The following is a 19,567-nucleotide window of genomic DNA, read 5'->3' on the forward strand; positions in this document are numbered from 1 at the left end:
TCTTAAAGAAATACCTTTGAGATAGGTCATCCACTTGCTCTTTGTCTTTTTTTTATGTACAAAGGAAGAGAGTGAATTGTACTCGTTTAATCAAGGACACAGTGCCATTTATACACTTACATTTATTTAACAGTAGACCATAATTTCCCTTAAATCCCTTTTTGCAGCTTTATTAGGGAGAAGAGTTTCTTAACTGAAATGTGAATGCTAGGCTTTTGTAATTGAAAAAATTCCATTGGAGAATACTTGTGAGGTTCTAAATTTAAGATGGGATCCTGTGGCAGAATGTCTTGTAATAAAAAGTTAGAATATTTCTGTGTATGTTTGTTTCTTTTTTTGCGGTGATCTTTGTTATCAAACATCAGTGCTTGAACTTTACTCTGGTGGCTAGGATTTTTAATTTGGTTACTATATGACGTTTACTTTTAAACTCGAAACTTGTTTATCTTATATCTTGTTTGGATCTTTATTACTTTAACTCCTCAAATAATTACTGTCTTCTTTCTGGTATTCAATAGTTGGATTTGCATAAGACTGTTGCAGAGGGCCACACAACATTAGCCAGTGACAATGGGGGATGCCGAAGGACATGGAGGGAGGAATGTTCTAAACATGTCTCTAAGTGAGATTGACTATAACTACATTGTCAGTGAGAAATACTCAGAATACCTATACATTTGAGGAGAGTAGTAAGTCCACTTACAGGGAACAAGTGGGTTTCCCAAAAGGAAGATTTTACAACGATCTGTAAAATATTGGTGGACTCATAAAACAATAAGTGGAACAAATTATAACTATAAGCTTAATAATACTCCTGAGGATACAGGGGTGGGGGGTGAACACAGTCAAGAACAATATCGTGTGATAACAAAAGACAGAAGTTTGAGATTCTAGGTTAAGATGAAATATTGTCAGGCTGTTAAATGACTACATATTTGGATTAGTTTCTTCTTGTGATAGTCTCCTCGCTATTTTATGTTTGTCATAGATCATATTTTTATTTATTTTTGTCAGGGTAAGTGGGGGAGTTATATTCCCTTTCAGTCAGGGAAGTTGCATTTGATTCTCTAATTTTAAGAATTTTATAGTAAAGATTGAAAGATAATAAGAAAAGATAATCCAGGTGAAGGGAAAAATACATAATATTAGTGGATGACTGGAAGGATTGCAATTGTCTATAGTTTATTATACACTAGTAGAGGCCCGGTGCATGAAATTTGTGTATGGGTAGGGTCCCTAGGCCTGGCCAGTAATCAGGGCTGATCGGGGCCTTCTGGCTGCCAGCCAGGGCCTTCCTTTGTTCCGCACTGCCCCCTGGTGGTCAGCACACGTCATGGTAAGCAATAGAACTCCTGGTCTCCCAATCAAACTCCTGCAGGGACACTTTGCATATTAGCCTTTTATATATAGAGACTAGAGGCCCGATTCACAAAATTCTTGTAAGAGTAGGCTTTTCTTCCCCCAGCTGCCGGCACTGGCTTCCCTCTGGCACCCGGGACCCGGGCTTCATCCGGAAGGTCGTCCGAAAGGACTTCCAGTCTAATTAGTATATTATGCTTTTATTATTATAGATGAGGAGTAAGAGTGAAATTTCAATACAGTAAGGGCCTCTATCTACACCTGGTAGGAGAGTTTAGTCTCCATGGGGATTGCTCTGAGGTTTACAGATTCACTGCAGCTGTGCATTCACCATGAAAACAGATGAAGTGAAAAAGTGTGGTTGGGAGAAATGGAAGGAGATACCTAGTCCCGCAGAACGTTACTAAAATATCACCGATTACTGAAATACATGTGTTAAGTGACATCTTTGTGGAATTGTATTGTCATTAACACCTAATAAGAAACATCTATACACCAGACAGTGTGTCAGAATCACAGGATTTTAAGCTAAATATGGTAGAAACCCTTTGAGATTTTACAACCTAGTGGGGAGACAGCCTAGCACATACATTAAAATTAATTAAGTGCCATAAAAGAAAGATATTAGAAAAGTAATTGTAGTTAAATATTACAGTCTAATCAGACTGTCTGGGTTTGAATTTATTTCTCTTGGGCTCATTTTCTTCATCAGTTTTTTAAAATTTGAGGCAAATGACTGGACTCCCTCTTAAGTTGTTGTGTATCAAAACCTGTACAATAATAACTTTAGTGCTTGTTACACACAGTAAGTTAGTCATAAGAAAAATTATGAATGAAATGTTATGAAAGAAACATTGTAATATACATAGTATAAGACATGAAAAGTCTCTCTGTTTGAGTGTGTTTGAGTGTGTCTGTGTGTGTTATTTGGGTACGATGTTCCCAAGACCTCTGACTTTAACGTTGTCACACAGATTTAGGCCCCACTTCAGGCTTGATGCTGGTTAGTTTTGACTCTGATGATTCTCTCATTTTTTATCTCCTCATATGTTGTAATTCCCACCTCAAAAGGTTGTGGTGTGAGTTTTAAGAGACTCTCTAAATCAAATATAAATAAATTCATTTATCTCAATTACCCTCGCATAATTGGGGGCATATATATTTTTCATTTTGAATATGTGAAAACCATGTTGACCAATGTTACCTAGTTGTTTCTGTTCAGATCACTGAGATTTCTCAAATTGCACTTTTACTTTGTCCATGACTTAGTTTCTGTGTTAAGTTAAAATGATCAAAGTCATATAAATATAGCTGGATCATGTTGGGATAGTATATAGACTCAGAAATGACTTGATACGTTTCCTGGTAGAAATGTTTGGAGTATTTTCATGAGGTTATATTTACCTTTAAGGAACTCTACATATTAAAACCTTTTACAAAACCACTTTGAAGTCCTATTTAGAGCTTTTAACCCTGGAGAGTGAGGTTTGAATCTTGAAGTAAATGAAGGACTCACTCCAACCTGCGTTGTACCTCTGAATCCCAAAATCCTGTGTTATTTGAGCACTTCATGTCTTGGAATTTCAACCAAAGCCTTATTGATTCTTAGCATAAAATTTTTAATAAGCTTACTTATCAGCTTTACTGATCCACATCACATTGGTTCTGAAAAGGACTGAGCAAAGCTTTTGGAAGTAAGTATATCGATAGCTGGAGAAGTGACCCCATATACAACCAGAGGAGGTCGTAGTGACTGTAATGTCAACATGGATATGTATGCTTGCAGATTCCAATCATCTGTGTTCATAGCGCCTACTATGAGTCACTGAGAAAGAATGTCAGCTATCTACTTTCTATGAAGGTAGACATCTATGTATTATTGCATTATGTTGCCATCAAAGAATTTGATGTGGAATGTTCACTTGCCCAGAATACTAAGAAACATTAAAGTATTTAGATGCCTTATGAAGGATTGGATCTTAGAAAGGACAAGAATGAGAGAAGAGGGAACAACAGCAAGAGCATGAATGAAGCAAAGAAGTAGAACAAAACCAGTGGTCATGAGACAATGACAAGACCTGAGCAAAGGATGGAGGCACACTTTGAGGGCCAGGGGTTTCTCAGCCTTAGGGCTTATAAACATCATCATCAACTTTAATGCTTATAAACAAACCTTTGTTGAAGGTTTTGTGTGAATGAATAATGTTAAAAGTGTTCCCGAAAGATTAATCTGGTGGAGTGGCATGCCAGAAGCCAGAATGGTCCTAGCTGGTTTGGCTCAGTGGATAGAGTATCAGCCTTTGGACTAAAGGGTCCCAGGTTCGATTATGGTCAAGGACACATGCCCAGGTTGCGGGCTCGATCCCCAGTAGGGGGCATGCAGGAGGCAGCTGATCAATGGTTCTCATCATTGATGTTTTTATCTCTCTTTCCCTCTGCCTTCCTCTCTTAAATCAATAAAAATGTATTTTTAAAAAAGAGGCCAATATGAAAGCTACTTATGAGTTCAGCTAGGTGATGAGAGCGGCCTCGCATGCTGAGAGAAATATTAGAAAAGACAGAAAAGTTACTGGGGTGTGTAGAGGGCAAGTCAACAGAATGTGATGATTCACACTCAGTATGTGGTAGATAAGAGGGAGAGGGCAATGACAAGGTAACATTCAAAGTTATCACTGGAAAGGAAAACTATTTTAAAGGCAATGGATAGAATTTATGTGGAGGTTTTTCCTTTATTTGACTGTAATTAGTCTGGTTTCTGTTTAAGGTTCACTCATGAATTAATATAATTAATGATAAAATGCTTGGGTATAAATTTTACCCCTTACCAAAACTTAGACAAGTTTGTCTACCTCATTGAATTTCAGTATTTTTCATCTGTAAAAGGGTGATAGATCTTTCTCATAAAGTTATTATGAGAAATAAGTGTAGGCAGAACACTTTTGGCATCCCTTCTCTAAGTCGTATACTAGTACATCAGAGAAAAGCGATCTGTGAATGCTTAACTTGTCTCTGGTTTCAGAAGTCTGTTTGCAGAACAAGAACCTTAATTTATTTGTACATGCTGAATTTTCTCTCACAACATGGAACTTGTAAACAAGAAGCATGAATCTAAATTTCTGAGTAATTTTGACTGTGTTTAAAGAAATATTATGTTACTAATCATCATATGCTATACATAAGAACTCATGTACTTCTAACTGCTTCTAGGCCAAAGGATTTCAAAGTACACTTTTTCTATGTCCACTTCCAATTTTGAATTCTTTTTTAATTAATTTTTTTAATGTTGACACTATTGCAGATGCCTTTCATCCCCCCCACCTTTGCCTACCTCCACCTACCTCCCCCTCCCCCTCCCTTGGCCTTCACCACACCATTGTCCATGTCCCTGGGGTTGCTAATTCATCAGTTTTCAGCTTCAGAACATAGATCAAGCAAGTGAATGGTGAAAACACTACTTTTTCCCTGCTCTTTAGGGAAGTGGTAACTAGTTTCAGACTTAGAACAAACTCTTTTGGGCTATTGTGAGAGGACCATTATTTGCCAAAATAGTTGCATTAAATACATGATGATTCCGATGAACATGGAGAGATTGGTTCCCCCAGAGGAAATCTAAGCCAATTTAGCCCATTAATGCCTTAAAAAGGGAACAAAATGAGTTATGTTTTGACAATACTTTTTTAAGAAAAAGATTCGAACTGTAATGTTTTCAACCAAAATGACATTTTTTTTTCTAATCATAAGATAAGGAAATACTATATACAGTTCATCTCTTAAAAGGCAGATTTTCTCTCCAAGTGATTGTAGGGATGGATAGTATGATGAGCTACATAGGAAACAGTGATACCTTGGTTCAGAGAGATGTGGATTGTGGTTTTGGAAAGCCACGTTCATTGCTGCCTGGGTGGTGAAAAGAATATAAATATGTATGTGTTAAGTCTGGGAGAACCTGGAAGTGTTTTGAACTTGGCAAAATTAAATTTCACATTGAGATGTTTTATGTTTAGCAAAACTCAAAACATATTTTGAGAATCGCTTTCTCCCTGAAGTTTATACCTCTGGGTATTTTAAGCAATCTTTTCATTTCTGGTTCATTTCCAATATTTTATGAGAGATTGCTGATAACCATGGGACCTTCTTCTTTGAACTTAGAAATTTTGTTTTGCCAATATTAAATTGTATTCCAGTCCAGAAAGCCTGATTTCAGTTTAAAATTGTAATTTGTGCCTTGATGATTGGCCATGTATCTTCAGACTCCCAGTATGTTTAATTATATTGAAATGCTTAATTATTCTACCTAATATTGGATATGTGGTTTTACCTTTATTGTTGTGTTTCACTGGACATTTGTTTCTAAAGAGGTCAGGACCCTAAGCCATTTAGCATGAAGGTTGCCTTTAACTTTTATTTGTTAGGGTGAGTGCATAACTATATATATATAGTTATATAGTTAAATATTGCATATATGTTGAATATATTCAAATAGGCTCCAAATTCAGCAATTCTCTCTGTAAGCCAAGTTCTGAGAAAAATATATAGAACTTGAATGGATGAATGAATACAAGTTATGATAGCAGAGAGAACCATAAGTTATTGTGTGTGTGTGTGTGTGTGTGTTTGGAAATGGCCTAACAGAAATGACTCAAGGCCTGTTTTCTCTTCCTATCATACATGTGTGGCATTTTTGAAGTCATGAAAATAAACTATAGAGCACAAGGTCAGAATTATTAATCACCCTACTTAGAAGGACCTTTTCATATTAAAATGTTGAAAACTTTAACTGATCTTTGAAGAATTTAGCTTTGTGTATAATCAAATATTTACAAATATTATAATCAAATATTTATAATCAAATATTTAGGACACATTTTTATTATATAACTAGAGGCCCAGTGCATGAAATTCATGCACTGGGGGGCGGGGGGGGGGTCCCTCAGCCTGGCCTGTGCCCTCTCGCAGTCTGGGAGCCCTCGGCCGTTGGACATCCTTAACGCTGCCGACCACCAGGGGCCAGCTCCTGCATTGAGCATCTTCTCCCAGGTGGTCAGTGTGCATGATAGCGACCTGTCCTTCTGCTGTTCAACTTGCATATTAGCCTTTTATTATATAGGAAGTTTATGAGAAGGTGTTCTTCCTAGCTAGAGTTTTACTCTATGTAATGTTCTATGTGTAATATTACAGAATCTACAGTTCCCACAGATTTTCATTCCAAATAACTAAAGGAATTAATTAACATGAAGTACACCATCAAAAAAAGATTCTGAATGTCTTATTACTTTATAAAATGTAAACATTGAACTTTTAGTGAGGATTATAAGGCCATAGAAGACAACTTTTTTGAATACAAATATATATATATATATATACATACATATACATATATATATATATATATATATATATATATATATATTCGCAAGTATAATTGTGGGGTCATAAAGTAGTTCTATTTTTAATTTTTTGAGTAACTTCCATAGTGTTTTCTATAATGGCTGCACCAGTTTGCATTCCCACCAACAGTGCATGGGGATTTCCCATTTTCCACATCCTCTCCAACACTTCTTATTTATTGATTTATTGATGGTAGCCATTCTGACAGGTGTGAGGTGATATCTCATTGTGGCTTTAATTTGCATTTCTCCGATGATTAGTGGCGTTGAGCATCTTTTCATATGTCTATTGGCCATCTGTATATCTTCTTTGGAGATGTGCCTATTCAAGTCCTCTGCACATTTTTTAAAATTGGACATTTCCATTTTTCAACAAAGTATATAATGTCTATCTGACAGTACAGGTAACATCCTTGCTTCTGCAAATCTAAAAAGAAAGGAACCACCTATTCCTTCAGATCTCACATGACACCTTCATGTGGTTGAGTCACCAACATGACCTCAAATTGAAATTTTTAGCCAGGCAGCACTTCCGACTTAATATCTAACTTTGACAAATGACTAAAGTCAGTGATAATAAGCTGCTATAACAATACAATAAGTAGTAAGGAATAGTTAGCTTTTAAGAAGTAAATTCTATGAGCAGGCTAGTAGTATGAATCAATATCCTAGAGTTTTCCAAGGCTCAAAGGGGATAATGGTGATGAGGGTATTTTGTTAATAGTAAGCACCACACGTTTGATATTAGTATAACTTCCTGACACTTTATGGAACTTTAAAAGTTTAAAATGTTGAAAATAATTCTGACTAGGAACATGTCACAGATATTTCCATTTTTTGCTTGTTTCGGTGTGAATAAAGTTCCTTTAATTATCCTCTCAATTGTTTAAGGTCTCTAGGACTATGAAGAGAAGAAATAGAAATCAGTATGTGGAGTCAAGTTTTAGAATGTCGGTGCATTTTTAAATTTCATAAAGTTTATTTCGCTGAGCACATGTTGTTTTTTGGGTTGTACAGTGGGAGATATTAACCGAAGTAAAAGGACTCCAGCTTCTGACTTGGGCCCAAGAGGAAATGTTTTACAATGATGAATAATAACCAGAAAGGTTGGAATGCAGCATTTTCTCTCTTAACCTATCATAATAGTAGACCAAATGAAAATGGAAAAAAGTGGGAGAAAAGATTATTCTGTTTGTGTGTGGGGGAGACCAGCCAGTGGGCAAAAGATAGCTTAGAAAATAGGACGTAGTAAATGCCCACGAACAGTTTTACTTCCAGAAAGACATCAGGGTTTACACCAAGAGCTAGTGTCAATATTTAGAAAATAAACAGACTTAATGTAAAAAGAAGTATCAGGGTTGATTCCTACACTGGCCACAAATGCAAATAATAATGGGGCTAAAGGAAAGAAGAAAACAAGTGTTTGCTCTGTCATTACAAGCTGTACAACCTGGGAAATATAAACCAAATTTGCTAGTGGTTGATTATAGTATATTCATTATTTGCACAGTGTAAGGAAGGCAGTTTTTAAAAATGTAAGAACTATCAATATTTCATTTAACTAAAGCTTGCAACAAAATATTAGGGTGAATCAAAATTTTTCAATATTTATTTATGCAGTTCTTGATCAAAGTTCTTTTCTGTCAGTGTTTTCTCTTTTGAGACAAAGAGTTCAAAACGAATATTTGTGGTATGGGTGATATTTTAAAAATGTCCTGAGAAATCCTATCCACGGGCATTGTGGGCTATAAAGGCAGATTGATAGGGTATTTCAATGGATCTTTTGTTATGGGAAAATTTTGGTTTTCTGACTTAAAAAAGAAAAGATATGTTTATTTGAAAACAACATTTAATCATATTCGTAGTGCAAAATTGCTTTTGAAACAGAAAAAAAAATAGATTTAAAAAGACAACTTGCTGCTTGTGTTCTGTGTTCAGAATCTATTGATCAATTTAGATTAATCTTGAAACTCTTCCATATCATGAAAAATAACTTTATTATTAAATACTGCCATATTCTGGAGGAATATTTCTTGCTCTAGCTTGGTATATGTGTATATGCATGTTTATTTGTTTTGTATTTCAGATCAAACATTTGCTTTTGTATTGAGATTATATTTTATTTCGTGTTCAGAAAAGAATTGAAGAAGACTGTGTTTAACTCTTGCAGCAGTTCTCGTCTCCTCTAAATTTGGAGAGTGTTTGGACAGTTTACTTATTTATTTATTTTAATAACCAGTGATCCAAACAGTCTAATACACCACACCCCCACCCCCACTCCAAAAAAAAATCTGCTTTGGTAGATAAAGGCATCTTGTTTTAAAGTGGCCACATAAGAGTCACGTTACTCAGAAGCACCTTTTAATTCAGTTTATGAGGGAAAGGTTGCGCATCTTATTGAGTTCATCATTTGTAGCTAACTGCATGCACACTCTTTAACTGTAGTTTGGATGAATTTGTTCAGTTTGTGATAGTATACGGTAGAAGTGAAAATGCCGATCTTGAAAAAAAAAAGTATAAACTATTTAAATAAAACACTTCATGGGATGCTTTCTCAATGAAAGAAAAAAAAACACTGAAATAATTGGATTGCAAATACTTTTTTATTATTAGAAATTTAAGAATGTGCTAGATGGAAAACATTCTTACCCTTATTCTTTGGAAGAGTATTTCTGAGAGTCTATATAAGAATGTATCTTTCTTTATTTTTGTATTGTATCAAGAGCTTTTAAAATTTTAGATAATTGTTTCTTGGAACTTAAGTTAACTTTCATATGTGTCATCATGGAAGAAAAAAATTAGTGTGCACATATGAAATGACACCAGAAAATTGTTTTCTTTTTTAAGTAGTGAAACATTGTCTTCAAAATGTATATATTAGAAGTTTTGCTAGATCTTACTTTTCCTTGGGAATTTTCTTAGAAGTTGTCAATCATGTAAAAATATTTGACTTTTGAGCCTTCACTGTTGCTCTTGTCCGAGGAAATTTTCACTAGGCCTTTCTTGGAGACTGGAGCAGGCCTTCACATGACATAATGTTTCCTCCCTAAATCCAATATCAATAAAAGCAGAAAGTTCAAGATCTATATGGAAAAAAAGTGTAATAAGAAAGTGCTCTCGGCTATTGTTGAGTCTTTGAGCTATCTCTCCAAATCCCATAAATCTCATGATATCTGATCTGTTTAGTTCAGTCATGCATTTTCTGAGCATATCAGTGTGGGGCTTCAAGAAAAGGGGACACATTTCCCATAACTACACTTAATATATACTACTGAAATAACGACGACAGGCAGCTGCCTTTTGATTGTTTTTTATGAAACAATTAATCCATTTTAGATCGGAAGAATTTGAAATACTCCTTCCTTGGAATGGTTGAATATCTAGTATTTTGGGTCTTAAGGTAAATTTGTGAAGTATGTAGCACGGCCACCCTCCCTTTTGCTGTACACAGTGCATCCCCCATCCCGTGGCATTTCTTACTGACATGTTCTTTGTGCCTTCAGACACACATTGAGGTCCTACTTTCTGCCAGGCCCTCTGGCAGTGAGGGTTACTGGTGAGCAGCACATGCTTCCTGCGGTCAGTGTTTTTAAACTGAGATTGAGGAATCAGATGGTTGAAAACATATTATGAAAGCCCGTGTGTTACTTTATTTCTGAGAGAAGTGCAGGCAGGAAGGACATGGAAACGATGAGACACCTAATGGTTAGTCGGGAGCACCAGGTTGCCGGGAGGGCTTTCTGTAGCTGCTGCCTGAGGAGGCTCTTAGCCACTTGTCTATTAGAGTTGCTCTCAAGCAGTCATCAGCTATCAGATGTCTTAGCATTCATTCAAGTAAATATATTCATCTTCTTGAGGGTATTTAGTTTGCAAGTATTTTCTCCTGAGTCGACGGAAAGGCTCTGCTTTTGACAGCAGTAGTGGTTCTTTACTTTGTGTGATCCACCGGTGACCTTTCCCCTGCAGAACATGTGGTGACTGTGTTTATAAACTCATGCATATTTTTTGCAGACAGCTTTTAGGAAATCACAGATTGGAAGCCTCCTTGAAGCTGGTCCCTGGACCCCAGCTTCAAAACTGCAGGGCGGAGGATCGCTGGGGGATCTGGAAGTGAGTGGGAACAGACACGATGTGAAGTTAGGGTATAGGGAACCACAATGTTGCACTACGTATTCTCACAAACACTCTTTTCTAAAATGTGTTTATTTTGTCTTTCTTGGTCTCCGATTAAAAATTTTTTTGTCGTACGATGAATGCAAATAGTCTTCAGGAGAAAAACAAAACCTGTGGTTTTCCATGTAGTTTAAAAATCGTTCTTTTTGACATTTTATTTTGAATTACTGGTTAGCTCTCAACCCATTTTTGACCATAGGAATCCAAGCAGAATTCCAGATAGGAAATATTATAATTGCACTTGGGCCCTTCCCTAGTGTTGTCATCTATAACCGGCTTCCTATATTGCTTCAACTTCTGCTATCACTAGCCTCAAATCACTATGTTAAATGGAGCACAGGAGTGATAATTCATAGTTTTAAAACTTTCTCTCTAGTTTTGTTTTTTAATGCAAAATAAATAGAAAATACCCCGTAGAAAGAAAAACAGAAAACCCCAAAGTGCACTGGAGAATTACAAATATTTTGGAGCTAAATAGCAAATATATATTAGATTATAATGCAATTCTAAATCCACATTAATATAAATTGTCTTGATCCAGTATACCAATGCTAAGTAAAATATTTTAGCATGATGAAATAGGACACCTTAAGAAAAACTTTAAACGTGTGAAATATAAAGAAAGAAATTGTGCATTTTAATCTATGTGATAGCTGCCCGGGGTGGGTAGCTCAGTTGGTTAGAGCATTGTCCCGATATGCCAAGGTTGCAGGTCGGATCCCAATCAGGACACATACAAGAATCAGCAATGAATGCATAAATAAGTGGAACAACAAATTGGGGTTTCTTTCTCTTTCTTTCTTTCTTTCTTTCTTTCTTTCTTTCTTTCTTTGTTTCTTTCTTTCTTTCTTTCTTTCTTTTTCTTTCTTTCTTTTCCTTCCTTCCTTCCTTCCTCCCTCCCTCCCTCCCTCCCTCCCTCCCTCCCTCCCTTCCTTCCTTTCTTTCTTCCTCTCCTTCCCTCTTGCTCTCTCAAATCAATTAAAAAAATTTGTATTAGATTGAAAATTCCAACATGTCTATGTTTTTCTATTGATCATATCAAATTTTAAAGATCGATAAGACTTACAGGCTATCAAGTTTACATGTAAATGAATTGGCTTAGTCACTCACAACTACTTGTTTTCAAAGAAATATTTGGTTTTCTCCTGAAGCGATTCTTGGCATATTGAGAACCACCTAACTCTTCTGAAGCTATTAGTTTGGAAAAAATGACAAATAAGAAATGAACTTCTGTGCGCCAGAAAAGTTTTGTCTCCTCTTAAGAATTGTCTGGCCTTGTGCCTTTTCGTCTCCCCAGAAGTAATGTTTTTGCTTCTGTGAAGTATTGTATCCTTGGACTGCTGATATCTGTTTGATATAATCCATCAAGACATGAATTGTATTGCACGTGAAAAGTCATTACAAGAAAATAAAAATCTAAAACACATTTGAGTTTTATTTTACCATACTACTTTTATTATATAAATGTAGTACTGACAAACTGTGTTTTGTTTGGTTGAATGCCTCAGCTTTCAAGTCAACCAGCTGATTCAGAAGAAAGGAAAAGTTTATTCTTGCAGGAAAAAAAATGCTAATAATATAGATGATGATAATGATAATTATTTGTACTAATGGGAGCTTGTTAAAAATGTAGGGTTTGAGGCCTCTCTCCAGACCAGCTAAATCAGAGCTTGCATTTTAACCAAGTCACTGTGATTCCTATGCAAACTGATGCTAGAGAAGCCTTAGTGTCTCTAGCTGCGCCCCCCGCCAGCACTAAGGAAGCAAGCCAGGCTGAGAGTCACTGCCAGTCAGTGCCCACAACCATTTGTATAATAAATACATGTGATGGAAGGTTTAAATAATTACCAAATTTGGATTTACTTTAAAGTAGGGTGAAATCTTGAAGAAGAAAAAAGACAATGCAAAATTTACTTTTATGAAAACTAACAAGCCTTTTATATAACAAAATATTTTATTTAGGCAGGCCGCTATTTCCTGGGATGTCTGGCTTTAGGGGAAGTAGAGCATCAGAGGTTTCTGTTGCCTGTGAGTGAAACTGATTAGAATCTGGATTCAATTTTAGGTATCAAGAGCAACCGCTTAGCCAGGGCTATAAACTGTTTTACAGACTTTTCATTACTTTGTTTCTATGATGGTAAAGGATAGCAAACATCTCTTTACTTCAACAGGCTGCCATTCCATTGACATGAGAGCAGGAGAGAGGGGTTAACGAGAGAATTCTAATTCTAATAAAAATGTTTCTGTATGTTGCACTGATAAACTACATTGAACTAATTTTTATTTTCTTCCTTTCTGGATTTGCACATAAACCTAACCCCTTATCGCATATCAGTATTTTTATGAGGGAACTAAACTGGGTAAATAATTTTATATGTTAAACCTTTGATCAAAGCCTAACGCATTGTATAACTTTCAGGATTAAAGTTTAAATTTCACAAAATAACTAATTTTATTAGCTAGCATTTTATAGCTAAAATTCATAAGTATTACAGTCTGAATCCAGTAAAGGACAGTGATTTGAAAAGCATGGATTTTGTCACTTCCTAAATTTTTCATGTGTTGCCTTACTTTTGGTTTTGTAGAAGAAAAATCTAAAGCAAAATTTTAAAAAGAAATATTTGTAAACTTATATAAAAAAACAAGTATTCTAGAACTTTCAAGGCATTTGTCCATATTTTACTATCTCATGATTAATTTATTATTTCTCTTAAGTTTGTGGTTTCCTAAAGTTATTATATGTTGATTTCTGATAGTACTTAGTGATTGGTTAATTTTGGACTCAAATAAATAAGGAGGCTTATGCTGATCTTTTAATGAGCCTTGTTTGCATTGATTTTGCTTTTAAATATTTTACACTTTAATTGAACTTTTCTTTTTTTTCTTAGCTGTGTTTTGGGGTGATATTGCCTTAGATGATGAAGACTTAAATATCTTTCAAATTGATAGAACAATTGACCTTACCCAGAACCCCTTTGGAAAACTTGGACATACCACAGGTACGGTTGTATCGGTTTCAATTTGCATTAATCTAAAAGAGAATATACTCTTTAAATGCTGTAATGTCTCCCTGAACAACTTTGATTTCTTGGACACAAATGAGCCTATTTAGAAATTAAAGATTTGCTCACAGTTTTTCTTTCATTAGTTAATTTATTTAACCAACAGGTTGTGGTGTTTAAGTGCTTTGGAGATATTAACTCTTTGAATCCTCCTAAGAACCCCAAGAGGGTAGATACTAAAGTAATTGTGATTTACAAATGTGGAGATTGAGGTTTAGAAGGTTATATAGTTTGCTTACTGTCACACAGCCAAGAAGTGTCTGAGTCAGGACCAAAATTCAATTCCGAGGAAGGCCAAATTTCACTCTTGAGCATTATATTCAGTTGCCTCCCATTTCCAGTTGCAAATATTGAGTTGCAAAATGTAAAGTATTCATAGAGTAATTATTCACAGACTTAGAAAAAATCATCTATCTTTTAATATAATTTTTATGAAAACCCAGAAGACAATTTTAATTATAGTTGTTTGACATGCTTGAATTGTGCCTATATGAGACTTGTAATATTTGAAAGGTTGTTTGAGTTCTCATTTTAAAATATTTTTATTAAAATTTGAAAATTGTTCATATTATCTTGATATGATTTTTATTCTGTATTATATTTTGGAGAACATTTGCAATTTTAAAAATTCTTTTTGTAGCTATAACTAAAAAATTCACTCAATGTAGTGCTTTTTGATCTCATTGAATCTCCCCTCAAACCCAGCACTATTTTTATTTTCTTCTGTTCTATGGAAAATAAAATATATACTTTATTTGTGGTATCCAGCAGACAAAAACTTGGCTTAAGACTTTTTACTGTGAATTAATATCTCTGTCCAATTTGATTTTTTTTGCACTTTTTGATTATGCCAAATTTGGAAAAGTTGATAGGATAGTGTAAGAGGCACCACTACAATGGTATTCCCACTTAAAGATCCAATAATGGTTACATTTATCATATTTGATCTGTGTGTATGTGCATGTATACATGCATAAGCATGCATAAAACATTTTGAAATTAATTGCAAACTACATAGCATTTTTATATTAAGTAGATTAGCATTCACTTCTTGAAAATAAAGATATTGTTGTATATAATCAAAATACCACTATCACATATATGAAATTTATATCATAACACAACTTACAGATTTATTTAAAATGATAATACATAGTACTTTAAGAATTGTATGCTCGAACCTTTCTTATGTGTAGGTTCAGAAACATATCCCAAACATAGGAGGAACACTACATGCAGTGTGCTCACAGACACTACATTCCTGTAGGACACTTGTATTGACAACTCTCCAGGTGCTATCTCACACTTAACCGGGCCACAGAGACAATGGATTTGGACAAGAGAGCAGTGAGACAACTCAGCAAATCCTTGATTTATCATGTTACATTTCATTTCTTACATAAATTTTTGTTAGCTTCAACTTTGGTCAGGTCATTTCTTTAACCCATTGTCTCTCTTCATATTGGGAGCATTCATTTTCTGTGATTTAAAAAATGGTAATACTATTTAATTTTGTCATTTCATTTATAGTTAAGCTCTGAAATAGTAATAGTTGGGAAAAATTATCATTATTTTAGGTAAATAGCATAAAACAGGTTATACTCTCAATCATAAAAACAACATAGTCTAAATGAATATGTGAAAGGTACGTGTTTGAAAGTAATTTGCATTATTCAGTTACATTTCAATGTAAAAGTATTCTGTTTTATTTTTTACTTTATCTTTTTCCTTTCTTTTTAGTTTTTGTTGAATTGATTCTATTTCTTATTTCATAATTTCAAAATATATGGTCATTCCCATAAATATTTATTTAGTTTGAATATTTTCATTTTGTCTTTGGAATATGTGAGAAATAACCACCTATTTCATTCATTTTCTTTTTTTTTTCTATTCCAGTGAACTATCTAGATAGAATTTTATTTCCATGCCTATAAAAATTATTCAAAAATCCTAAATATAAAAACCTTATTCACTTTGATAGCCTTGAAACATTTTATTTGTCAAGTCTAAAATCACTCTAATCCTAATTACCTTAATACTAAGACATTTATTTCTCACAATCTGTTTCAGTCCTATAGAATATGAAACATAATTGTTACATAATGGTCACTTTAAACATATAGATGCCATCCTTTAAAAATGTTTCTTGTAACTGTTTAGGAATGAACATGTTTAAGTATTATCTCATCTCTCTAAAATGTTCAGTGAAAAAAATTTCAAACATTTTTCTCAAGGGGCACAGCAAAAATGTGACCATGTAATGCAGATAATTAAACAGAATCTTAGACTGTGAACAAGCACTCTAACATGTTTACCTTATAAGGACCTAGTTGATTTTTGATAAGGTGCTTACATGGTAATAATTTTTATTATTTTGTTAATAGCTTCAATCTAGCTCATTAAGTTACAGTGTTAATTTCAAAGGGAGAAAAACAGATAGTGAGAGTTAAGAGTCCAAAGTCCAGATTGCTGTTTTTATGAACTTCTGGTCCTCTTTCACTGTTTTAGCCCAAAGAGACTCATGAGTTCGTGGTATGAGTTCGTTTGCACTTGTTCTGATATCATTTGTGATCATATGGGTTGTTTGCTCAATGATACCTCTTTGTAATTTGTCTATTAAAAATTCAAGAAGGGAAACTAGGTGGTAAAGTTGAGAGAGCATTTTTATTAAAACCCTAGAATAAGAGGACTTGATTTTCATAAAATAATCTGTTTTCTGACTTCTGACAGGAATCTACCTATTCTAATCTTTGTTGTTAAAATTGCAAGAAAACATATTTCCTTTTTTTGACCCTTGCTTCTGCCTTTTAAGTTATAAAATTACTTACATCTATTTTTGTAAATTTGATCATAACTTGGGAACAAAATTCACTCTCTCCAGTTTTCTCTACTGATTTTATTTCCATTTGCTGATTTGGCGTCTGCAAATGTTCAGTTTGCATTGGGGAAATAGCTAGAATGCAGGCAACAGGGCAGAACAACTTGCTGTCATCCCATGTGATGTCATTGCCACAGCGAAGAAAAATGTTTCAAATTACCAATAGATGACTCAGTTTCCGTGATGTCCAAATAAAGTCATGGAGAGTGCTCTTTGGACCTCCCCTCACAGCCTTGGTTTTAGTTACCAAAATCTGCTAATGTATAATGTTCTCCTCGTCTAAGATTTATGGATATTCATGCCTTTAACTTTCTAAGACCACATTAAAAAAGGATGTCACAAGAGACATTAGTGTAGCCTATTACTATTGTTTATTTACAAGAGCTTCAAAATACAGTGTTTGATTTAACAATTTTATTTTTATTTTTAAGGTGGATATGGAGACCATGGTATGTCAAAGAAACGAGGGGCCCTCTACCAACTTATAGACAGGATAAGAAGAATTGGCTCTGGTATATCAATGTTTAAAGTTGCAGACGCTTGACTTGATGTACAGTAAATATTATACTCATAGCAGTTCAGTTTGCCATTATGATGCAAAGTATGTGAAGGATATATGCTAAGAAAGAGTCCCTTATTTTTATTGTTAGTTGATATTTGATGTAAGTCCTTTAGAACTTAATGGGGGACAATTGCAATGTTTTGTTAACTTATTTTCAGCTTCTCCTTATTTAAAAACGCATTAGGTATTTATATTATTGTTAATATGTATTTCTAGTAAATGGAGTATCACACCACGGTGTTTTATTAACCGTGGAACTACATCAGTTTTAATCAAATGAAAAATATCCTGGCTGCTTGAAATAAAATTCACTTAAATTGACAAACGTTTATTAGATTTAAAGAGTAGCTGAATTTTTTTTGATCCTTCCAAAAACACATTTAGAAAAACTGCCCCCTGGATTCATAATTAGTTAATATTTATAGTATTGAATTTATGAGCCCCTATTTGTAGATTTGAGTTGGGTTGTTGTTGTTTTTTTAAAGAATGTTCAAATTTCATATTCTAACCCAGCCGTGGGCAAACTACGGCCCGCGGGCCAGATCCAGCCCATTTGAAATGAATAAAACTAAAAAAAAAAAAGACTGTAGCCTTTTATGTAATGATGTTTACTTTGAATTTATATTAGTTCACACAAACACTCCATCCATGCTTTTGTTCCGGCCCTCCGGTCCAGTTTAAGAACCCATTGTGGCCCTCGAGTCAAAAAGTTTGCCTACCCCTGTTCTTACCCCTTAAATTGATGGTTTAATTTTTCCAAGCAAAGATGATTTGCTCCAGGGTATTAAAGAGACATGCTGTACACCTGAAACTAAAACAAAATAATATTGAATGTAAACTATAATTGGAAAATAAAATTTAAAAAAATACATTAGGGACATGACATAGGGCATATAGTCAATATTTATTGTGTCTGAAGTGTCTACTGGCCATAGGATATTTGTGTTGGCAGTGATAGATGAATAAGAAAAAATAATTCTGCAAATTTAATAGCAAACATTTATGAAAGGTCACCAAGACACGTTAACGACTACAGATTTGAAAGATGCTCCAGGATCGACTGCATTTTATGTTGACCTGTTCACTGTGCATCGATGTTGCTGTGTACCTGGGTATGAGTCCACGGGAAATTGGGATGGAGCTAGCCATTGTCCCAGGAGGCGGAGCCCTTATCTGTCTTAACGTTATTTCCTTCACTTTCTCTCTAATGTAATATTCATAATTTTAATCTGTCCTATAGAATATCAATGCTAAAAAATGATTAAGGATTTAGCAGGAATAGTTTTGAATATCATAGAACTCTTTGAACAATGTCTTTTATATTGGTGGTGAATTTCCTAGTGGTCTACTAAAGTAGAATACTTACATAAAAGAATTTTTCTGAGGCCTGCAAAGTTTGCCTGACTTCTACCCACTGTAGGTTATTGTATAAAAATTCATTAGAATCTGCTCATAGAGCATTTAGAAATAGACTTAATGTGATACACTTAAAATCTTTTAATACTTTCTTCAAGTACGTAGTATACATGAAGCTTGTCTTTAGTGCATGACTTCACACATACTAGTACTTATACAAATATGTAAATAAGACATTTTAACTTTTGTCCTCTAAGGGGTAAATGACTCCCTGCCCGAGGACTTGTTTCACAGAATCTTTTAAATGTCACTGCAGGCTTGGAACAAAACAACACAGTTAAGGGAAAAGTACCTCTAAAATTCTCAGGGCAAAATGAGAAAAATCGAGTTCCGAGAGCTGCTACATCAAGAACAGACAGAATATGGCCCGGAGGTGTTATTCCTTACGTTATAGGAGGCAACTTCACTGGTAAGATACTCCCCCACATGCCTGTTGTGATAAAGAAATAATAATTATCATACAGCTAAAGGGGACATTTTTATAGAATATTAATCTATAAAATGTAGTATTAAACCAAACTTGAGAAATGCTCCCCTCCCTCAGTTGTTCGTTTAGAATGTTTTGTAATTGAAAAAATTTTTGAGTCTTGAGTTGTAAGAGTCTCAGGCACTGTCCTGGCTTTTAAACCAAGTTTCAAATGTGTCCATTAAATCTGGAAGCTGGTTTCTCTTCAACTGACAGGAAACATGTATGTCCTGTTCTCAGGGCCCTGTCCACACATACTTGTAG

General features: G+C 34.6%; 1 protein-coding gene across 1 annotated transcript in view; it reads left to right on the forward strand.

The window, feature by feature from the left end:
- The window catches only part of TLL1 (tolloid like 1), a gene marked incomplete at its 5' end in the record, with an annotated part of 167,576 nt that overhangs the window by 61,733 nt on the left and 86,276 nt on the right, over positions 1 to 19,567 (forward strand). The window contains 3 exons of the mRNA XM_081092763.1: positions 13,808 to 13,918; positions 17,291 to 17,371; positions 19,094 to 19,246. Of these exons, the coding sequence (XP_080948889.1) occupies positions 13,808 to 13,918; positions 17,291 to 17,371; positions 19,094 to 19,246 (345 nt within the window). The remainder of the gene's footprint in view (positions 1 to 13,807; positions 13,919 to 17,290; positions 17,372 to 19,093; positions 19,247 to 19,567) is intronic.

Source organism: Myotis nattereri (genome assembly GCF_964212035.1).
Source record: "Myotis nattereri genome assembly, chromosome: 5".
Taxonomy (NCBI): domain Eukaryota; kingdom Metazoa; phylum Chordata; class Mammalia; order Chiroptera; family Vespertilionidae; genus Myotis; species Myotis nattereri.